This window comes from Rhipicephalus microplus, chromosome X, assembly GCF_043290135.1.
Source record: "Rhipicephalus microplus isolate Deutch F79 chromosome X, USDA_Rmic, whole genome shotgun sequence".
Classification (NCBI taxonomy): Eukaryota; Metazoa; Arthropoda; class Arachnida; order Ixodida; family Ixodidae; genus Rhipicephalus; species Rhipicephalus microplus.
Window position 1 is genome coordinate 223,985,527 of NC_134710.1, and position 19,155 is coordinate 224,004,681.

The 19,155-nt window shown below is 44.1% G+C and overlaps 1 protein-coding gene across 2 annotated transcripts in view; it reads left to right on the plus strand.

Annotated features, from left to right (window-relative positions):
- Positions 1-19,155, plus strand: part of LOC119187506 (putative acyl-CoA synthetase YngI) — a 173,186-nt gene that overhangs the window by 117,147 nt on the left and 36,884 nt on the right. For both annotated transcript variants that reach the window (XR_012887223.1, XM_037435640.2), the window contains exon 12: positions 3,172-3,279. Coding sequence is in view for 1 of the 2 variants with exons in the window: in XM_037435640.2 (XP_037291537.2) it covers positions 3,172-3,279 (108 nt within the window). In the remaining variant the exon portion in view is untranslated. The remainder of the gene's footprint in view (positions 1-3,171; positions 3,280-19,155) is intronic.

Here is a 19,155-nt window from a genome sequence, read left to right on the forward strand (position 1 = left end):
TGGGAAAATTGACTTCTTTATCAATCTAAAATATCTCACCTGCATTTGCTGAGCCTCAAATTTGCCCAAAGCTGTCTCTGTATGCAGGAGATCTGTATAGCAGTGTTAACACACCACCGAAAACTGGTGTCAGTACGCCTTCAACAAGAGAAAGAGGTATCGCTTGTTATAGCTGGTGATTTTAGTGTAGCATACAAATTGTTACAAATGTGCCTCAAAGATTCTTAGCAAGCAACTAATGAGATGATGAGATGCACATATCTACACAATTTACACAAAGGCATCAATCTGCGTTCTCAAACTTAGCTCAAAACCAGGAAAGGAAGCATAGGCAGTTTCTTGTTCACTGCTTTGCGTGAAATTGATGACCAAAATGTATGAAAACTACAGAAATTTTGTCTGACCATTGTAAAAAATGGTGAAATAGAAAAACCAGGCTTTTATCACATGGACACAAATGCTGCTTGGTGCTTTTGGTCATGGGATAATAAAGTGGCCATGTTTTGTGCTCTGTGGCAGAGTCCTTCAATACTTTTTCTTGTCATGAAGCTTCGACGAAAGTTTGGTATAGGGACAAGAGAAAGCCCTAGGGACATCCTCGCCCACGCTGGGGTATTGGAGCAGCCACGGCACTGGGATTGTATGGCATGTGCCGAAACTGTGAAAAGTGTATAAATGTACTCATGAAAATTAATTACGTCTTCAGAGTGATGTTACCTTCAAGACGATTAGGGGAAGCTCTAATACAGGAAAATTTAGCGCCGAATGAGGCCTTGAAGGTAGAAATTCAACAGCCACCAACGCATGCTGCTTCTACTGTAAGGTACGCTACTGCTATAAAAGCATGCTTATTTTTTCTTCTGGTGTATCGAGTGAAAACTTGTGGATAATCCAGAGTGCTACGACTCTAGTGGATCTCAACGCGTCACGGAAGTGTAGTGGTTACAACTCTTGATGGAATGTATCCAATCTCTCAGGCTATATATACATTCGGTGTTTGTATACGATCTTAAAATAGCTTCATATTTATCAAAACAACATCTAGTTTGATATAATCAGTGCTTTGAATTTAGCAAGTGATCACTGATGAGCATCAAGCAATACTTCATATGGCTTTTGCTAAGTTTTTGTGTTTTGTTTTGTGGTTATTTGTCATTATGGTGCCGTAACGTGATTAAAGCTGAGTTGGTCATGCAGTGTAGTTTCCCAGTCCTTTACTTAGCTGTGTAGCTTACTCATGCTGTGTTTTTCCTGTCTTTATTGTTTTTACTGTTAAGGTGAAAGTATGCCTTCCCAAATGTGAAAATCAACGACTGCATCCCACTCCGGCACCCTTATCATGCGACGCAAAAAATTATTATCTTGTGCTTATGAAGCATTGATATCAAAAATTAACTTTTCGCCCTTTTACAGCTCATGCAACTCTTGTACAGTTTTTTCGTGCATGCTCTCTTGTGCCGTCACCTTAGCAAGCTTCACTTGGTAGCGCTGAAGTCTCTGTTCCAAGCAATGAATGTGAGCTTTGAATTTTTGAGCTGTGAGGAGCTGCATGTAGCTTCGTCTGATTGGTATGTAACCTCTATACTTTCTGTCATCTCAGTGCCTGCTTAAAAGAAAACGGCAAGCATTTCACTCATCGAGCTTCTCTATTACTGGCTTGCAACGAGAAAAATGCGGCCAGTATGCTCATGTTCATTAACAGTGTTATTATTCACTGCAGCTGTGTCAAAGGGGCTCATGCACAGTGTCGATGCAGCCTTAACAGTCTCCAGCTCAGCTGACAGTTCCTGGCGACACTTGGTAGGCGGACGAGCTTGTGACCTTTTTTCACTGGACAAATACGTTGGGGGACAGGGGAAAATCCTTGGCACAGCGTCCGGCAAAAGTTTCGGAACATTGTGTGGCATTTTCAAAACAACTCCTCCGATTAGCCACTGGTTCATGTGAAAGATCCCACTCTCATCAAAATGCTTTTCACACACACGCACTTACCGGAAAATGTGAAACCAGCAGTTTCTTGTTGCGGTATAGTGCGCTTCTCCTTTCTCTGCCGCTCACTGTCTAGGCAGCCAGAACATAACACACCTTTTCATCTTTTGCCTTGTAACCGGATCGACCCTCATGTAGGCTGCATGTATGCGGCATCTTTTTTGATCTTCCAGCACAACGCACACAATACCAAACGTATGATGAAAACGGCACGGTCGTCCGGCCGTCATATACTTGATGCCCTGCGCAGGAATGCAGCACTGCCCCACAGCCTCCGCTTGCAGCGGACAAAGCTCTCAGCAAGCAAAAAGTTATGGCAGAGCTTCTTGACCAGTAATGGTACTGAAAGACTCTGGCTGTGGGCACGGTCAATTTTGGTATTGTCATCAATTTCGGTCATGAATATCTCCAATTGCACGCTACTCTTGCAATTTCAAAAGAAAGGGTAATGGGTATGCTATAAATTATCACCAACAATACATTGTTAGTATGCACCAAAGTCAATAATCAATAACTAAAATAGTACTTTTGTTACTTAGTCTCTTCAGTTTCACTTAAGCTGTACCATAGCATTTCCACCTCGATCTTAAGTTTACGTGGGCAAACAACAGAAGCAACACTGACATGCAATTTTTATTAAAAATCTATGCTGTCTAAAACAAGAAAACACCCTGACATATTTTACAACAACAGATTACATTTAAAGAAAAAGGTTGGGCAAAAAAGAAAACTTTTAAAAGGAAGGGCACAGAACAAGTGCAAACTTGCACTGTTTGGCAATGGGTGGAAGAACTGAATAAGTAAAAAAAGTATCAACAAAAGAATTATACACAAAAACACATGCATGAAAAACAAGAATGAGATGTGCAATTATATATGAACAACCAGAAACACCTTCCCTCCACTGTAGAAGAATATGGAATTATCACTAATGCCTGCAGTCATCTTCTTTGGTATAGTGTAAGCTTGTAATACCAAATGTGCATTTATATTATCACTTCTGACAATCTTCATCTCGTCCAGTCAAGTATCACAAGTAAATGCGTAATTAGACGCATTGATTTCTTTACCTGTGTCATTTACATTTTGCAGATACTTGTGTTGATTGGCGAAACATGGGAGAGGCCTTTGCCCTGCAGTAGGTGGGTTCGGGCCGCTGCTGATGATGATATCCATTTGCAGGTCGGCTATGGATCTACAGAGACAACAACAGCATCTACACTGGTGACTGAAAGGGATCCTGAGAACAAGCAAGCTACAACTGTTGGGAGACCAGTAGGCTACGTAGAGGTATGCTATATAATAAATTGTTGTGCTTCTTGGCCTCCAGGGTAAACTCCCCCCTTAAGGCAGTGTTTTTGCAGTTTCTTGCTTGCTCATGAATATCATTGAAACAGTTTACTGTCACTTCCACTCCCTTTGTTCTTGCTCTCTCACAACTGTTGGAGTACAGGGAAGCTATATTCCTAATGTGTCTACCTTAATTGACAACATGTTCACTTCTGCCGAGTGCATTCAGTTACTTGAAAAAATGGCGAGCTGTGACGTCGTGGTGCACTTGACCGCGTCGATGCACTGAACCCGCGAGCACATTCCCAGCGAGAAAAGAAACTGGACAAAAAGTACAGTAACAGGACACTTTAACAAACTTTACAAGCCTTAAGTTACATATGAACATGTTCAGATGTTTGAGAATGATGCAGAGAATGCATCATGTGCATTAGGTGGGCAGCCGCATGAAATCTAATTCGAGGGCTAACGTGATCAGACTTCAAGCATGGCCTCTGAGATGTGTGTCCAATAGTGGATCTTTGGGGGCCGAATTCATTGCCGTAAAGAGCATTAAGACCCTTTCATTTGTGTCAAGAATCATGAAAGCTTCATGACGCCAAAATAACATTGCGGAAGAACTGGAAGTAGGAGGCAACTTGCTTGCCAAGCTTGAGCTGATCAGTAGCAGACTAAGTGAACAGTCCACAAGGTAGACACATGGTTTATTGCTCCATAGTAGGCAGTGTAGACGTATACTATAGTATAATAAAATAATTTGCTGTTCTAGCCAATGTTTTGCAGTTACTGAAATACAGTCAAACTATTTTATAAGAGGCACTGTTGTAAGAGACAAATGAGTATAAAAGACACCAGTGTGCGAATATGGGTTGACAAGAAAACGCATACGTGGTGCCTTGCTTATGAGAGACACCTTATTTAAAGACAAGAATTGCTCCCTGGTGCATGTGTCTTATAAAAGAGTTCGACCGTAGTCTACTATTGCTTTCACCTTCTTTATTCTTGCTTTCTCACTTCGATATAGCTTTCATAACGGCAAAACTGTCATCTTACTTTGTTCCCACTGCTCTATCACTTCTTAGGATCAGAAATAAAAGGCCATAATGATTTACACTCGGAAGAGAAAAGTTTATCCATGACATCCTTGTCATTTTTAAAAGCATTTTTTTTTCGATTGAATCCATGGCATGTGGTGCAATTGTACTTCTTGAGCTGGGGCAAACATCATCTCAAGAAGTCAAAGTTAATTTTTGATTATGAAACTTTTTCTAAAATAAGTGAGCTTGTGTGAACAGTGAATTGTAGGTTTGAAGTGAATTCGAAGCAAACAGTGTTCTTGGTCTTGGTCTGATAACTTCAATTCGAATTTGAATAGTATATGTCACATGTTTAAAGAAAAATGACCATATTTGTCAGGACCTAACTAATCTGCACAATATATATATATATATATATATATATATATATATATATATATATATATATATATATATATATATATATATATATATATATATATATATATATATATATATATATATACATACATACATACATACATACATACATACATACATACATACGCACACACACACACACACACATTTCAAAATTAACACAAAGTCTGTGCAAATGCCATTCTTTTGGTTCAAAGGAAGTGGAAACAACTTTGAATAGTAGCAGGATTTAACTTTTGGTAAAGTGCAAACGGACAACCTGTAAAATATGTTGCATTTTCATATTTACTGTACTTGGAGCATATAAGCTGGTATAACAAGCTTTTAAACATCAAAAATGATGAATCGATCTGCAGGTGACATGTTCATTTAACCTTGAAGTCGGGCGTGGCGACAATGCGTATTTCCAATAAATAGGTGTTTTCATGGTTTAGCATTCCTTCATTGTAGTGAAATCACCTTTATGGGGACATGCAGAATAATGTGCACTTATTCGAAATTTTTAGCTATTTAAATTCGGAATGGAAGTGAATTTGGATACTGTGATATTTGTACGAATATTTTAAGCATTCTAATATTTGCACAAGCCTTAAAATAAGGTAATTACATTACGACTTAAGTTATCGTTTAAAAATTGTAGTTTGTGTTTGGAAGTTATGTGTTCTCGGAATGAATTCTGAGTGCTGCATGCACTTCGAGATGTACCTTCCCAATGTTTGCGATAAAAATGCTGCGGTTTTAGTAATTTTTTATCTTTAGTGCATCTATATGACCATATTGATGAAGCTTGCACACATACATGTTTTCACTAATCTATCAGCATGCACCATTGCAGTGTGTAAACAGTAATGCAAATTACCTATAGACTACATTTCATGCGAAATCTTTTGAACTGGCAAGACACTAACAAATAAAATATACTAAAATAATAAAAACTCTTAACAGTATAAGTTTTTGACATCAAATACAAGGATTATTGTCGTAGCAATCATACGATCGCTCCGGTGGTGGTTTCTACACGGTGGTCTGTGCAAAGTCAAATTGTGGTAAAATTATAGCACACGCTACTGTAGAAGTTTTGCTCATTTTGGGAAAGATTCAGTGTGCATGACAAAGATGGTGGCAGCATATATCTGTCCTTAATCACTAAGACGTAGAGCCATCAGTCCTGAATGGCAGTCACAGGTCTTAGAAAACAATAGGTGCACCCTACCTTGCATTTAGTCTGCGACAGTTCCAAGGGTTCAGTGAGCTGAGGGGTCATGTAATTTGCCTGACTCTCTTTGCTGCCAAATCTTGATTACTACAAATCTGCTGCTATATCTTGTATTATATCTAAGAAGTAAAAAGCACCTGAACGAGTTTGCTCACTTTTGTGTGCACTCTTCATTACACCAGCTTTGTGAAAGTCATTGTTCTGGGTCGTTGCGAGCACTAGTTGTATTCGTATTTGCCTGTGCTGCAGAAACTATCTTGGGTAATTTGGTTAGTGCACCAGAGTCCACTGCATTATAATTGGCCATAAAACCTGTGAACCTATTCGCAGGTGTTATAGTTGCATTGCTGTCACTGTGGGTGCTTCTACTTTCAGTCAAAACTGCCTTTTTATTATTGTCACGCGCTAGGAACTCGAAGAAATGTACAAGGAGACGTGACTGTCAAAATCTGAGACACAAAAAAGGACGTCTCCGCTGGCACGGGTTGCTCGTCTTCGTCTTCTTCGTTCACTGGCACAGAACATGCTCACTGTTCGCTGGCAAAGAACACCAGGTGGCATGACTCCTCCCTCCAAGAGAGCTTCGACCCAATGCTCAAGGAAAGTGTGCACAGTAGTGGGTCGAAGTAGGCAACATAAACAAACATTAAACAAAGTAGCGCACGAGAGCAAATGCATCCTGGGCCCGGCAATCGGAAATAAACGGCATTCACTGTTCACATAAAGAGTTCACTGGCACACTAAGAAAATTCGCATCACCGCGTAAAGTATGGTTTTAAGCGGACGACGTGTACAGTCTCTGGGCGTGGTAACCTGCGCTGGGATGATGGTGAGCCTCCGTCTGGAACCACTTCGTAGTTGACGTCGCTCACACGTCTCAATACTTTGTAAGGTCCAAAGTACTTCCTCAAGAGTTTCTCACTGAGATCTCGCTGCCTAATGGGTGTCCAAACCCAAACTTGGTCACCAGGTTCATAATTAACTTCTCGATGGTGGATGTTGTACCGCTGTGCATCTGTGCACTGTTGAGTTCTGATGTGCACACGGGCCAGTTGACGTGCTTCCTCAGTGTGCTGAATGTACTCATTGATGTCGGAGGCTAATTGGTCGAGCTCGTTGATGTCCTCATACGGAATCATGGCGTCTAGCATAGTTCTGACATCTCTATCATAAACGAACCGAAATGGCCTGAAGTGTGTGGTTTCCTGCGTTGCAGTGTTGTACGCAAGTGTTACGTATGGCAGGATGTCGTCCCACGTTTTGTGCTGCACATCCACGTACGTAGAGATCATGTCGGCTAGCGTTTTGTTTAGCCTTTCTGTTAAATCATTACTCTGAGGGTGATACACAGTTGTCTTTCGATGGGTTGTATAACTCAACCTGAAGATATCATCCAAGAGCTTCGCTGTGAATGATGTCTCTCGATCAGTGATGACATATGACGGGGCGCCATGCCGAAGCACGATATGATGCATAAAAAAACTGGCAACTTCAGCTGCGGTCTCTCGTGGCAATGCCTTCGTCTCAGCGTAACGGGTTAAGTAATCGGTTGCGACAATAATCCATTTGTTGCCATAAGAAGACAAAGAAAACGGGCCTAGGAGGTCCATTCCCACTTGATCAAACGGTGTAGAAGGTGAATCGATCGCTTGTAGATGGCCTGCAGGTTTTAAGGGTGGCCTGCAGGCTTTAAGGGTGGTGTCTTGCGACGCTGGAATTCACGGCATCTCTTCAGGTAGCATTTGACACAGGCAGACATTTTAGGCCAGTAGTAGTGTTGTCGCACCTGATCCATAGTTCTCGAGTAGCCCAGATGGCCGGATGTGGGCTCGCCATGGCAAGCTAATAAGATGTCATCGTGAAAGGCTTCAGGCAGGACGAGAAGATGCAATCTGTCACCAGCACCAGTGTTCTTTTTGTATAAGACGCCATTTCGTAGGCAAAATGATGACAACGGTCGCGACATCGGACGAGGAATGGGCGTGGTGCCACCTTCTAAGTGATTTATAATCATTCTTAGATTGGCGTCATTTCGTTGATGATACATCAGATCCGGCCCGCTCAAAGTTGCCACGAAGATGCCGTCCTCTTCTGCGCTTGTACTGGCGGATTGAAAAGGTGCTCGTGATAGCGTGTCGGCATCTTCGTGCTTTTTGCCTGACTTGTACACGATGGTGACATCACATTCCTGTAGGCGCAGACTCCATCGTGCTAATCGTCCTGAAGGGTCTCATAGATTGGTCAACCAGCACAAAGCATGATGATTAGACCACTTTAAATGGTATTCCGTAGAGATATGGCCTAAACTTTGTGATTGCCCAAATGACCGCAAGACATTCTTTCTCTGATGTAGAATAGTTAGATTCTGTGCGAGACAGTGCGACTTGCGTTGGCTATTACCCGTTCAATGCCGTCTTGTCGTTGTGCCAAAATAGCTCCAAGACCAATATTGCTGGCATCAGTGCGTACTTCTGTTTCAGCATCTTCATCGAAGTGCCCTAGCACGGGAGGGGAAGAGAGCCAGTGCTGTAGTTCCGCAAAGGCAGTCTGCTGTTCGACAGCCCAGACAAATAGTGTGTCATCACGTGTGAGGCGTAATAGTGGCTCCGCAATGTTGAAGAAATTTTCAATAAAGCGCCGGTAATACGGGCACAGACCCAGAAATCGTCTAAGACTTTTCTTGTCAGTTGAAGTTGGAAAAGCGGCAACGGCAGCAGTTTTGTCAGGATCAGGCCAAACACCAACGGCGCTCACGACGTGACCAAGAAACTTTAATTCTTCATAGCCGAAATGACATTTCTCAGGCTTGAGTGTGAGATTGGCCAATCTAATGGCTTCGAGAACATTCCGAAGGCTACGAAGATGCTCGTCAAATGTTGCTGAAAACACGACATCATCGAGGTAGACGAGACAGCTTTTCCCCTTGAGGTCTGCCAGGACGATGCCCGTCATTCGCTGGAATGTGGCTGGAGCGGAACAGAGGCCAAAAGGGAGCACTTTGAATTCGTTAAGGCCATCCAGCGTTACAAAAGCAGTCTTTTCCCGGTCATGTTTATCGACCTCTATTTGCCAATAACCACTCTTCAAGTCGACGGACGAACAATACTTTGCGCAGTGCAGCCTGTCCAGAGAATCATCCACTCTGGGCAACGAGTACACGCCTTTCTTTGTGGCATTGTTCAACTTCCTGTAGTCGACATAAAAGTGAAGCGTGCCATCTTTCTTTTTCACAAGACCGACTGGTGATAACCAAGGGCTGCTTGAAGGCTGTATCACGCCTTCCTGAAGCATTTCCTTAATTTGCGTTTGAATCGCGTGCCGTTCGGTTGGCGAAACACGATAAGGCTGCTACCGTATGGGATGCGTGTCGTCGTAGGGGATAATACGGTGTTTCGTAATCGGTGTTTGACGTATCTTCGAAGAACGTGCAAAGCATGTGTGGAATTCCAGCAACAGCTCACTCAAACGCTGCTTGTTTGCTTCAGAAAGCGTTGGATTGATGTATGTGCTGCGGAAAGGCGCTTCAGCAGTGCCAATGGTCTCGGAAGCAAAACACTCGGTGACATTGGCGACTGGGTCGGCGTAGGCGATGACAGTTCCAGAAAAAAGGTGCCGGTGCTCGTAGCTGATGTTTGTGACAAAAACGTCGCAGTGATCATCACGAAGGTCAACAAGGCTTCTCGCTACGCAGACACCCTGAGACAGCAGAAGCGAGTGATTGCTTTCTACGACTGCTTCACCGTGCATCACTCCGTCCCACGCCACCTGAACCACAACAGTTGCACGAGGTGGTAACGTGACAGCGTCGTCCATGACGCGAAGAGACACTCTGAAGTGGCTGGGGTAGGCGTAAGCTGTTGTGGTGTTTGTGGTCGCGAAAGTGACTAGACGACGTCGAATGTCAATTATAGCACTATGCTCCCTGAGAAAATTCATGCCAATGATCAGGTCTCGAGAGCACTGTTGGAGAACGCTAAAACTGGCAACAAACGTACAACCACAAACTTGCGATCTTGCCGTGCACATAACGAGTGGCATGACGATATGTCCACCAGCTGTACGAATTGGCGTGTGGTTCCAAGGAGTTGTTACTTTCTTCAGAAAAGCGGCCAATTTTTCGCTAATTATGGAATAGTCCGCACCAGTGTCCACTAAAGCGCTGACTTCGTGACCATCTAGCAGAACAGAAATATCGAAGGAAACTCTTCCGCGTCGATAGGGGGCCTTGAGCATGACCAGTCTGAGCAGCCTTGCCCCCGAAGTTCGCTGTGGCTAGTTTTTCCGACGCGGGCTAGGTGACCGGCCCTGCACCACGCCTGAATAGGTGTGATGATTCGGTGAGAACCGCCGCGGTGATGGAGAACGTGAGTGGTGCCGAGATGTCAATCCACGCTGCTGGGAAACGTAGTCCACAATTTCTGGAGGCCGCTGGCCGAACCTAGGAAGTGGGGTGTTGGCCGAAAAACCTCGAAGTCCCAGCTCTCAATAAGTGCACTGTTGGTAGAAGTGCCCAGGTTCGTCACAGTGATAGCAAAGAGGACGTCGATCAGGGGCCCGTTACACATCTGATTTTCGCGGAATCCGTCGGCGGTCGCTGAGGTACGGGCCCGCTTGGACTGCCTGAAGCATGGCTGGGGCCGGGGTATGAGGCGGAGTGAAATGCGGTGCAGGTTGGCGCACAGTTTGGTCTGGCGGAAGCATGCCAGGGGCCGCGATGGGAGGCGGAGCCAAAGGTGGTGCTGGCTGGAGCAGAGTTTGCGCATACGACATGCGAGGGAAGTCATTTAGGGGCCGCGGCTCTGTCTGACAGGACGGTTCTCGTAGTGCGTGCTGAACTTCATCTTGGACGATGCCGGACGAAGAACTGACAGTGGGGGCCGAGGGTACTGAAAACTTCTGCAGTTCTTCGCGGATTACAGAGTGTATTAGCTCTCGGAAGAAGTCGTTGGGCCCCCAAGACCGCCCATGTAGTCCGTAGCAGAGGCAAAGTTCACTTGTCACTCGTACGTCTCTGTCCGTTGCCAAAGCGTGCTTTCAATTAGGATGGCTTCAGCAAGAAACTCTGACGTAGTCTTGGGGGGGGCTGCGTACAAGACCACCGAACAACTGCTCCTTCACTCCACGCATCAGGTATCGCACCTTCTTTTCTTCCGGCATGTGAGGGTCAGCTCGTCAAAAAAGACGCATCATGTCCTCAACAGACATTGCTACGCCTTCATTTGGCATTTGCATGCGGCGCTGGAGTTCACGTTCAGCTCGCTTTTGGCGATCGGGACTTGCATACATTTCGAGAAGCCGGCGTTTGAAGTCCACCCATGTCGTGAACAGACCTTCCCGGTTTTCAAACCAAACACGCGCCCCGTCATTCAAACTGAAGTAGACATGTCGGAGCTTGTCTGTGTCATTCCACATGTTGTGAGCGGCAACGAAGTCATAGTGGACTAGCCAATCCTCAACATCCTCATGGACAGCACCATGAAAGGGATTCGGCGTTCGTGGTTTGAACAGCGCATAGTGCATTGGCGTTGCACCTTCCATACTGGCTGGGTTGAAGCCACTTGGGACGGCACAGCGGGATACTTGGGGCCGTCATGCTCTCTGAGAGAAGTTGGAACTCAAGGTCCAGTCTACAAATCCTTCGGCTAGCATGGTGAACAGGCGTAACCACCGGTATGGGGCTGGAGCTTCTTGTACTGGGAGGGGTTCGGTGCATAGGGTAGCCCGCACCTCCACCAGTTGTCACGCGCTTGGAGCTCGAATAAACGTACAAGGAGACGCGACTGTCAAAATCTGAAACACAAAGAAGGACGTCTCCGCTGGCACCGGTTGCTCATCTTCGTGTTCTTCGTTCACTGGCACAGAACTAGCTCTTTGTTCGCTGGCACAGAACACCAGGTGGCAATATACTCCATGCACAAATGTTTCTTTGAATTTTGGTTTTAGAGACAGTGGAATCTTTGATGTAGATTGTTATTTGCAGATTTTCTAGCATATACTATTGCTGTAGAATTGAGCTTTCTTCAGCTAATCAGCTGAACCCAAAGAGGTAACAGCAAGTATAGTAACTAGACAAGCTAGTGATGTTTAGCTTATTAATTACAATGCACGCTGACTGCACATGACAAGGACACTCAGATGAGGTGGTTACTGACTTGCCCGACGTACTTGTATGATTTTATAAGAGCAAGCCCAGGTTAACTGCTTTCCTGTATGGCTGTCAGAGTCGCAATTTATTATGCTTCATTCCTGTTATCTCTTTAATTATTATTAGTACTTTTATGGTTTGTAGTAGTCCATGAATCTCTTAAAAACACAGATTTTTTCGGTCCTTAAATTTTCTTAAATTTAATCAATGCACTTTTGTTCAGTTCATTTCTAACAGATGCCTTTAGAACCTGCCTGTGTGACTATTCTAGTGCTGTTACAGTAGTAAAATTTTTCTTGACATGAATCGGAGGTTTTTAAAGTTTTGAAGTATTAGAAACAAACGAATGAACATATTTTGCAACCCACCTGATAAGGTGGTTTCACTGCAATGTGGCTGCCATGCCAATAATCAAAGAAATGGGATACTGCCACAAAGCCAGACTTCCAGGTTTAATATGAATATTTCATGCATTGTGATTTTTAAAAAATTTTGCAACATCTTATACAGGCTTAAATGAACGAAATACCTCAAATTTTAAATCTTGACATAATTTGCTGCTTATAACTTGCCCTACTGGTATACAAACCCTGCTGCTGTTCAAATTAGGTTCATTTTACACTAATTACTATTCGCTTCTTAGTAAATTAGGGATATTCACACTAGCCTAGCTTTGAACTGTGGTGTAACCAAAATTTTGTATTGCTACATGCATGTGACATTTTGTGGGACAAAATGTCACCTCTCTTTCGTAACAATATCATAGTGGATAGGGTTTGACCTCCTTATAAGTGTGCATGTGTGAGTTTGTCTATTTACATATATATGGGCTCATAAAAGTTTAGTAATCTAAAATGAAAGTTGAACACCTCACTCTTTTTGGTGTGTATGTGTGTTTTTTGGGGGGGGGGGGGTGCATGCATGTGTGTGTGTGCGTGTGCGCATTTGTACATGCTTGTACAATACGCCAAAAATGTGAGGTGAATCACATTGAGCAAACCAGTAAAAGGATACTGAAATCTGCAGAAAATTATCTTGTACAGTAAAATTTGTAATAAACAAAAAGTAGAGTTCGTGCCAGTTCTTGAAAGCCCTGAAAACACTTGAATGTGAAAAGTACATATTCATGGCCCTTTTTTCATGACTGCTCATGACTACATACTCATGACTGCTTTTTTGCAAGCCAGTTAAGAGGCACATAAGGTTAGTACACTATCTAAGATTGCAGTGCGGGCTTGTTGGTTATCTATAGTATCCTATGTATAGCAAATTGAAGACAGGACAGAACAGAAGACACACAGCAGAAACACAGTGCTAAATTTCAACAGTTAGCGGTGCGTTTGTGTCATGTGTCTTCTGCTCTGTCCCATCCTGGATGTGCTATACATCGGATGTTGTAATGATGTCAAGTCTTGCTAATACTGAGAAGTCTCAGCACCTGTCGATAGCATCAAGGCAAAATTATTCCACATTACAATAAATGCAGTTACCGTAAAAGCCGGAATATAGGTCGACCCCCCAAACTTTGAATCTCCAAAAAAGACATTTTTAAAAACCACAAAGTGTCATGGCGCACCCTTACATTAGTAAATGGGTGACTCAACCAGCTACACTGTGGGGACATTTCTTTTTATTTGAACACCAATCTTATGTAGTTAAACGCTAAAAGGCTGCAAAGTGCTGTCACTCAGACTCGCCTGAACTTTAGTCGAACAACGTCTGTTTTTCACTAGTAAAGTCCCAGAGTTCATCATCCTCCATCCCATTCAATGTGTTACTGATGCAGCATTTACGGAAAGACTGAAGTACACTGCCGCAGTGTAAAGCCTTCCCGCTTCATAAATCGGCGCACCCACGACGGCGATCTTTTGAGTTGCACCGTCATGAGCCCAGAATAGAGCTTTCACGCGGATGCACTCCACTGTTACGGGTAGCGACCTTGCACGCAGCTCTTGAACAAATTCGGCAGGTGGCCTTTCCAGTTCGGCTTGCACTACAGGCCGTCCATGAAATGAGGTTTTTTTTTGGTTACTGCAGGGTGTGATGCGCTGCTTTTGGCTCCTTTAGTATTAGTATCAAAAGTTTTTATCCGATGCATCAAATTCCTGTTGTGCAGCCAAGTTGCCATGTGCTTCGGCATACTCAATAACTTTTTTCTTAAAGTCTATCGTAAACTATCGTCGGCTACCACTCATTTCTCAATAAGGAAATAAAAAAAAGAAAACAGCAGGCTGGCAGCAGATAACCAAGGCAAAATGTCGTTGCTAGAACACTGTAGGCCTTGCCTAGCCTTGCCCAATGGCGCCGCTGCTGATGATCACGATGGCAATGAAAGCTTTCGATATGGTGGTTAGAAGGAGAAATATCCGCATCGGCGGATATTTCTCCTTCTAGAGATGAAGCGAGAATTCAGTCAGATGCGACGGCACTTCAGTTGACTTTAATATGCCTCCCTAGCACGTGCGCGTGCGTAGCAGTCGCTTTTTGCTGTAACTATTTGGCCATACCACGTAGAATTAACAAAAGCTAGTTGACACTTGTCTCGCGGCTCGCCGCAAAACTTTAAACTGATGTTTTGTACTTGCTTGCCTGTATATTAAATGCTTGTGCCCCAAGGCGCTGAAAGATAGACCTGCCGTGAGCTTGGCATCAAAATAACATTCATACAGTTCTCACTTTAACACCGCAGTGTTCTGCGTGAAGTCTCAATTCTTGTAGAAGCATCACCAAGCATACTTGAATGCTTTACTTTGTGTAACTTGTACATCGAAAAGCAAAGTGTGTTTCTCACAAACTTTAAAAGGACATTTATTTTGACACACTCTTATAGTGGAACGGGAATGCATCAGGATGTGCTCAAGCATCCACTCTTGTTCAAATATCTTTCCATTTGTTTTTCTCCTTTTCAATGCTTCAAAGCATTCACACACATGCACACTTGCTGCTGTTTTTGGCAGGCTTCCAACTTTTCTTCAAAAACAGAGCTAGTTATGGCTTCATTGTCCTGTTGCACCTTTCATACTAATCGCTCAATTTGCAATGCTGCGCTTTTGTTCGTGTTTTGTTTTGTGTTAGGTTAGCTCTTGACTGTCTTGCTTTTGTACGCTTAATTATACCAAATCTCATTTGTATTTTGCCTACGAATCCGCATTGCAAGCATCGGGTTCAATTCTGGACTGTCCCACAACACGCCAGGCTGTGCAGTTTTCCTTCAAAAAGTGTGTTTTGTTTTTATTTGTGCACTTTGTGTTCTTGTTTCTGTCTCAAACCCTTTGCAAGGATTCATAGCATCCATTTTGAACAGGAGGCTCTTAACATGAGTAATGCTGTCAACACCCTCTTTCTTTACAAGAACACCTTGTACAGTCGCGCCCAATATGAGTTGCAACATCCTACTTGTGGCCAAAGGGCTGTCAGCACTGCACGGTGGCGTCGACACAGAAAATGATCACTGATGTGAGAAATGTTTGTAGAGCTAATATTTGCAAAACAAATTTTACTTCTGTCATTGTTACAGCGTAGGCTGGGGCACCTTCAACCACGGCTTAGGTGTTGCAAAGTCATATTGAGCGCCACTGAACATGTGCCATGTAATGAAGGGTTGAAACATTACTTGAACACAAGAATAACTTTTCAAATCACAATTTCAACACTTAACGCACACATTGAGAATACTACAGCGTCCATGTCGTTTGGGATGACTTGTTTCGCCCACTACTTACTAGGAGGGTCATCTTCCATCTTGCCTTTCAAGATATTGTAGCCACCGTTACAGTTAATCGAACTTGTGGAACATCCGCTTCAGCATTGTGCAGTTCCTCCTTAATAGAGTCAATCATTACGTATTCGCTTAGAAGTCGCACTTCTATGGTATGACACCGTCTTTCTTCGAAGAGGCAGCTTCTTTGAGACAGGCACATTTGAAAATATTGTGGGAATCCCGTTCACTTAGGCGACTGTGGGGGACTACCACAGACAGACGATCAATCTCTCATCTAAATGAGTCTTGCACATAATGCAATTGTTCTCCAGTGACTTGTCAGTACAAGGAATCGCACGCTCCCAGGCCCTTCGCCATTCATCGTTGACGGGAACAGCGAAGAGAGACGTTATTTGCTTGTTTGCAGACTGAAGATGCAAAGCAGGTGTTTTTGCTATTCAGAAATCACTGTGGCATGGCCACGTCGGTTACCGATCCTAAACAAGTTCAAACCAGCACACGACCGCAGACATTGTTACAACTCGTGCCCGTACCTCTCTGTAGGCGACAAAATGCGTGGTGCGGGTGGTTGGTGGGTGTTCGGGGGTGCTCTAGACAGATGTCAATAGCAACGGGCGCCCCGCCCCGCAGAGGCATGAAATACCACCACACCTCCCAACACGGCGCGTCCGAGACGATGCTGATGACACCTTCTTTCCAGGGTGCTAAGCAGGATCGGCCAAGTTTTGCGAAACTCGGGATCTCTCCGACTTCTGACAACGCCCACTTATGAACGAGCCAACAGTACGAAAAAGTCAAATCTACCCTCAGCGTGTTGCGTTTCATTGGTTACGATAAAACCAGGGATCGCGTCAAGGACGGTCTATGAAGTTGGATAATGCTTTCAAACCAGAGGCACCTTCTTTCATTTGTTTGTCGTTTCACTGAGTGCAGAAGTGCACCCTGTCATGACTGGGGACTGGAACTGCAAGAGACACCCACCAGCTGAGCTCTCTCAAGTGGTGCTCGTCGACGAGAACGCTGTCTGCGTCCCACAAGAGCTCTGGAACACTCACAAGTGCACTGAAAAGAATGCACACCAGCATGCCAGTGACACGCGGTCTGCGTCGCACACAAATCCTGTTACACGCAGTCGGTGTTTCAGAAGAAGCGTGTGCACGGACAGAGGGGAATAAAAAGCACGTCGCATGTTTTGTATGCAAAGAACCTACCGCGTAGCATTCTTCATTTCAAACGATTGACAGTCACTCCGGCACCATCACAGTCATGAATTGAACTCGGGCCTTCTCAGAATCAATGCGTTTGCATCCGAGTTCGCAGTTTGATTGACAGATGCCCACAGCAAATATTGAGTTCGCCCACCACTATTGCTCTTGCGGAGGAGCAGTGCTCACGCCACAACGCCAGCGAGGGCACGGTTAATCTACCAGCTTTATCGCACAGACTATGCGCACACTCAAACAGAAGTAAAGGAAAGTCACCATGTGGCTACTATAACAGAGGTTTAGAATAGTGCACCGCGAGCCCTTGCGGTGAGGTGGCTGCCACTGCACATTCTTCGTAACGCGAGCCGCCGTTTGCGTTCGCGGCCCGTCTGCGGAAAATCTGAAGTAGCATGCAGCGATCGGGGCCCGCGAGGCCCGCAAAGTGCTGTGTGTAGCTTCCATGCATTTGGGTTTGCGGTCGGGGCGAAAATTTCCCCAGTGGGAGCAAATGCTATACTAAAACTCATATGGCGCCCGCAACTAAAGCAATGCCTGAAACACCTGCGAACATTATTCTAAACCTCTCTATGTGCCGTATTCAATTTAACCGCGCTCACAACATATCCAATCACAGCCGCGTTGCTGACAAAATGCAAGCGCCCCTGGTGACCACCTGTCCTTAAATTTATCTGAAGCACTTGATAGAAGTGAAAGGAGCAGTGCTCCTGCAGCCCTGCTGCCTTTGAGAGTGGAAATTTTCATGCTGCAAGTGGAACGAAAGAACCTGGGCGAAAAAGCACATACGCCCACGAACACACCTGTGGTAGGCGCGTGTTGAGTTGGCAAAAATACTGCACGACAATCAGGCTAACGTCGCTGCACTGCTAAAATGCTGAGCGAGTGGCGGTGCTGACGTGGTCACATGCGGTGTTTCTTTTGTAACCGCCGCAAACGTCCCACGTGCGTTTCCAACGCCACGCGCGATAGTGTAGCCATTTTTATCAACGCTGTTATCACATGCTCCGCACTGTCTTTGTGCAATGGCCACCGCAAGCAACCTCAGAGCAAACTCGGCTGCCCGAGAAGCTCGGGCCATCCTGCATTGCACCCCTAGCCACTATACTTTCTACTTCAGCTGCCCATTGTTGGGACGCCTCCACATTTTTTTGTGCCATTGACCAGTATATAAGACAAGGGTCGGCCTTACATTGCATTTTTTTAATTTGACGTATATTTCGTTTTTTTTGCGGTAAAACTTGATGTAACTAAACCCAATGTTACGCAAGTTTCAGTCTAAGGAAAAAATTTGCATTCCTCAGCTGGTACTCATAAGATTAAATATTATTGTCAACCCAAATTTACTAAACCAACCTGGATTCAAAACCTATTTGAAGCATGCTTTTTCTGAAATAGATTAGAAAAATAAGTTGCGTATGTTTCTAGTTGCTACACGGATGGGTTTTTTTTTTGTTTTAGCTCAGGCACTAACAATATTAGGCTTAACCATCTATCACCCCCCCCCCCCCATGCACTTCCCACGTGCACGAAACATTCGATTAAGAGTCGGTAGCATTATGAGTACTTACCAGATAGTGCTTCAGGTGGCAGATGTTTATTGTTCCTGTCAATACTTCCATGAAAATGCTGTGTGGTTTCATTATTTTATGATTTATACGACAGATGACACCAATCGCAGCTTTTTTGCATGCATCATCACTACATTCGTTTCATTTTTGCATTTCAGCTGCATGTCATAGTTTTATATGACTTTCTACCTGACCTGCATTGTCTGGACCGCAGATGTGAGGCTGAATTTTCGGGAGACTTGAACAGACTTCTAAGACCGGAGCTCTTTAGGCTTTTCGTAGGGCTATGTGGTTTGAACTCAATTTAATTATCATCATCATGAACCAGTGCAAGCTCATCTTTTTCGACTTCTTCGCTCCCACAACACATGCGCGAATTTGATTGACATGGTTACAAGAACTATGATAAGTGAGTTTGCTACATGGCTAAGAATCATGTAACATCATATAACAACTAGTTACGAGTCTGGTATCTCATAATATTGCATAGCAACTATTCAAGCAACTAAAAACCACAAAGCATATAATAACTACTGTAAAATGTGG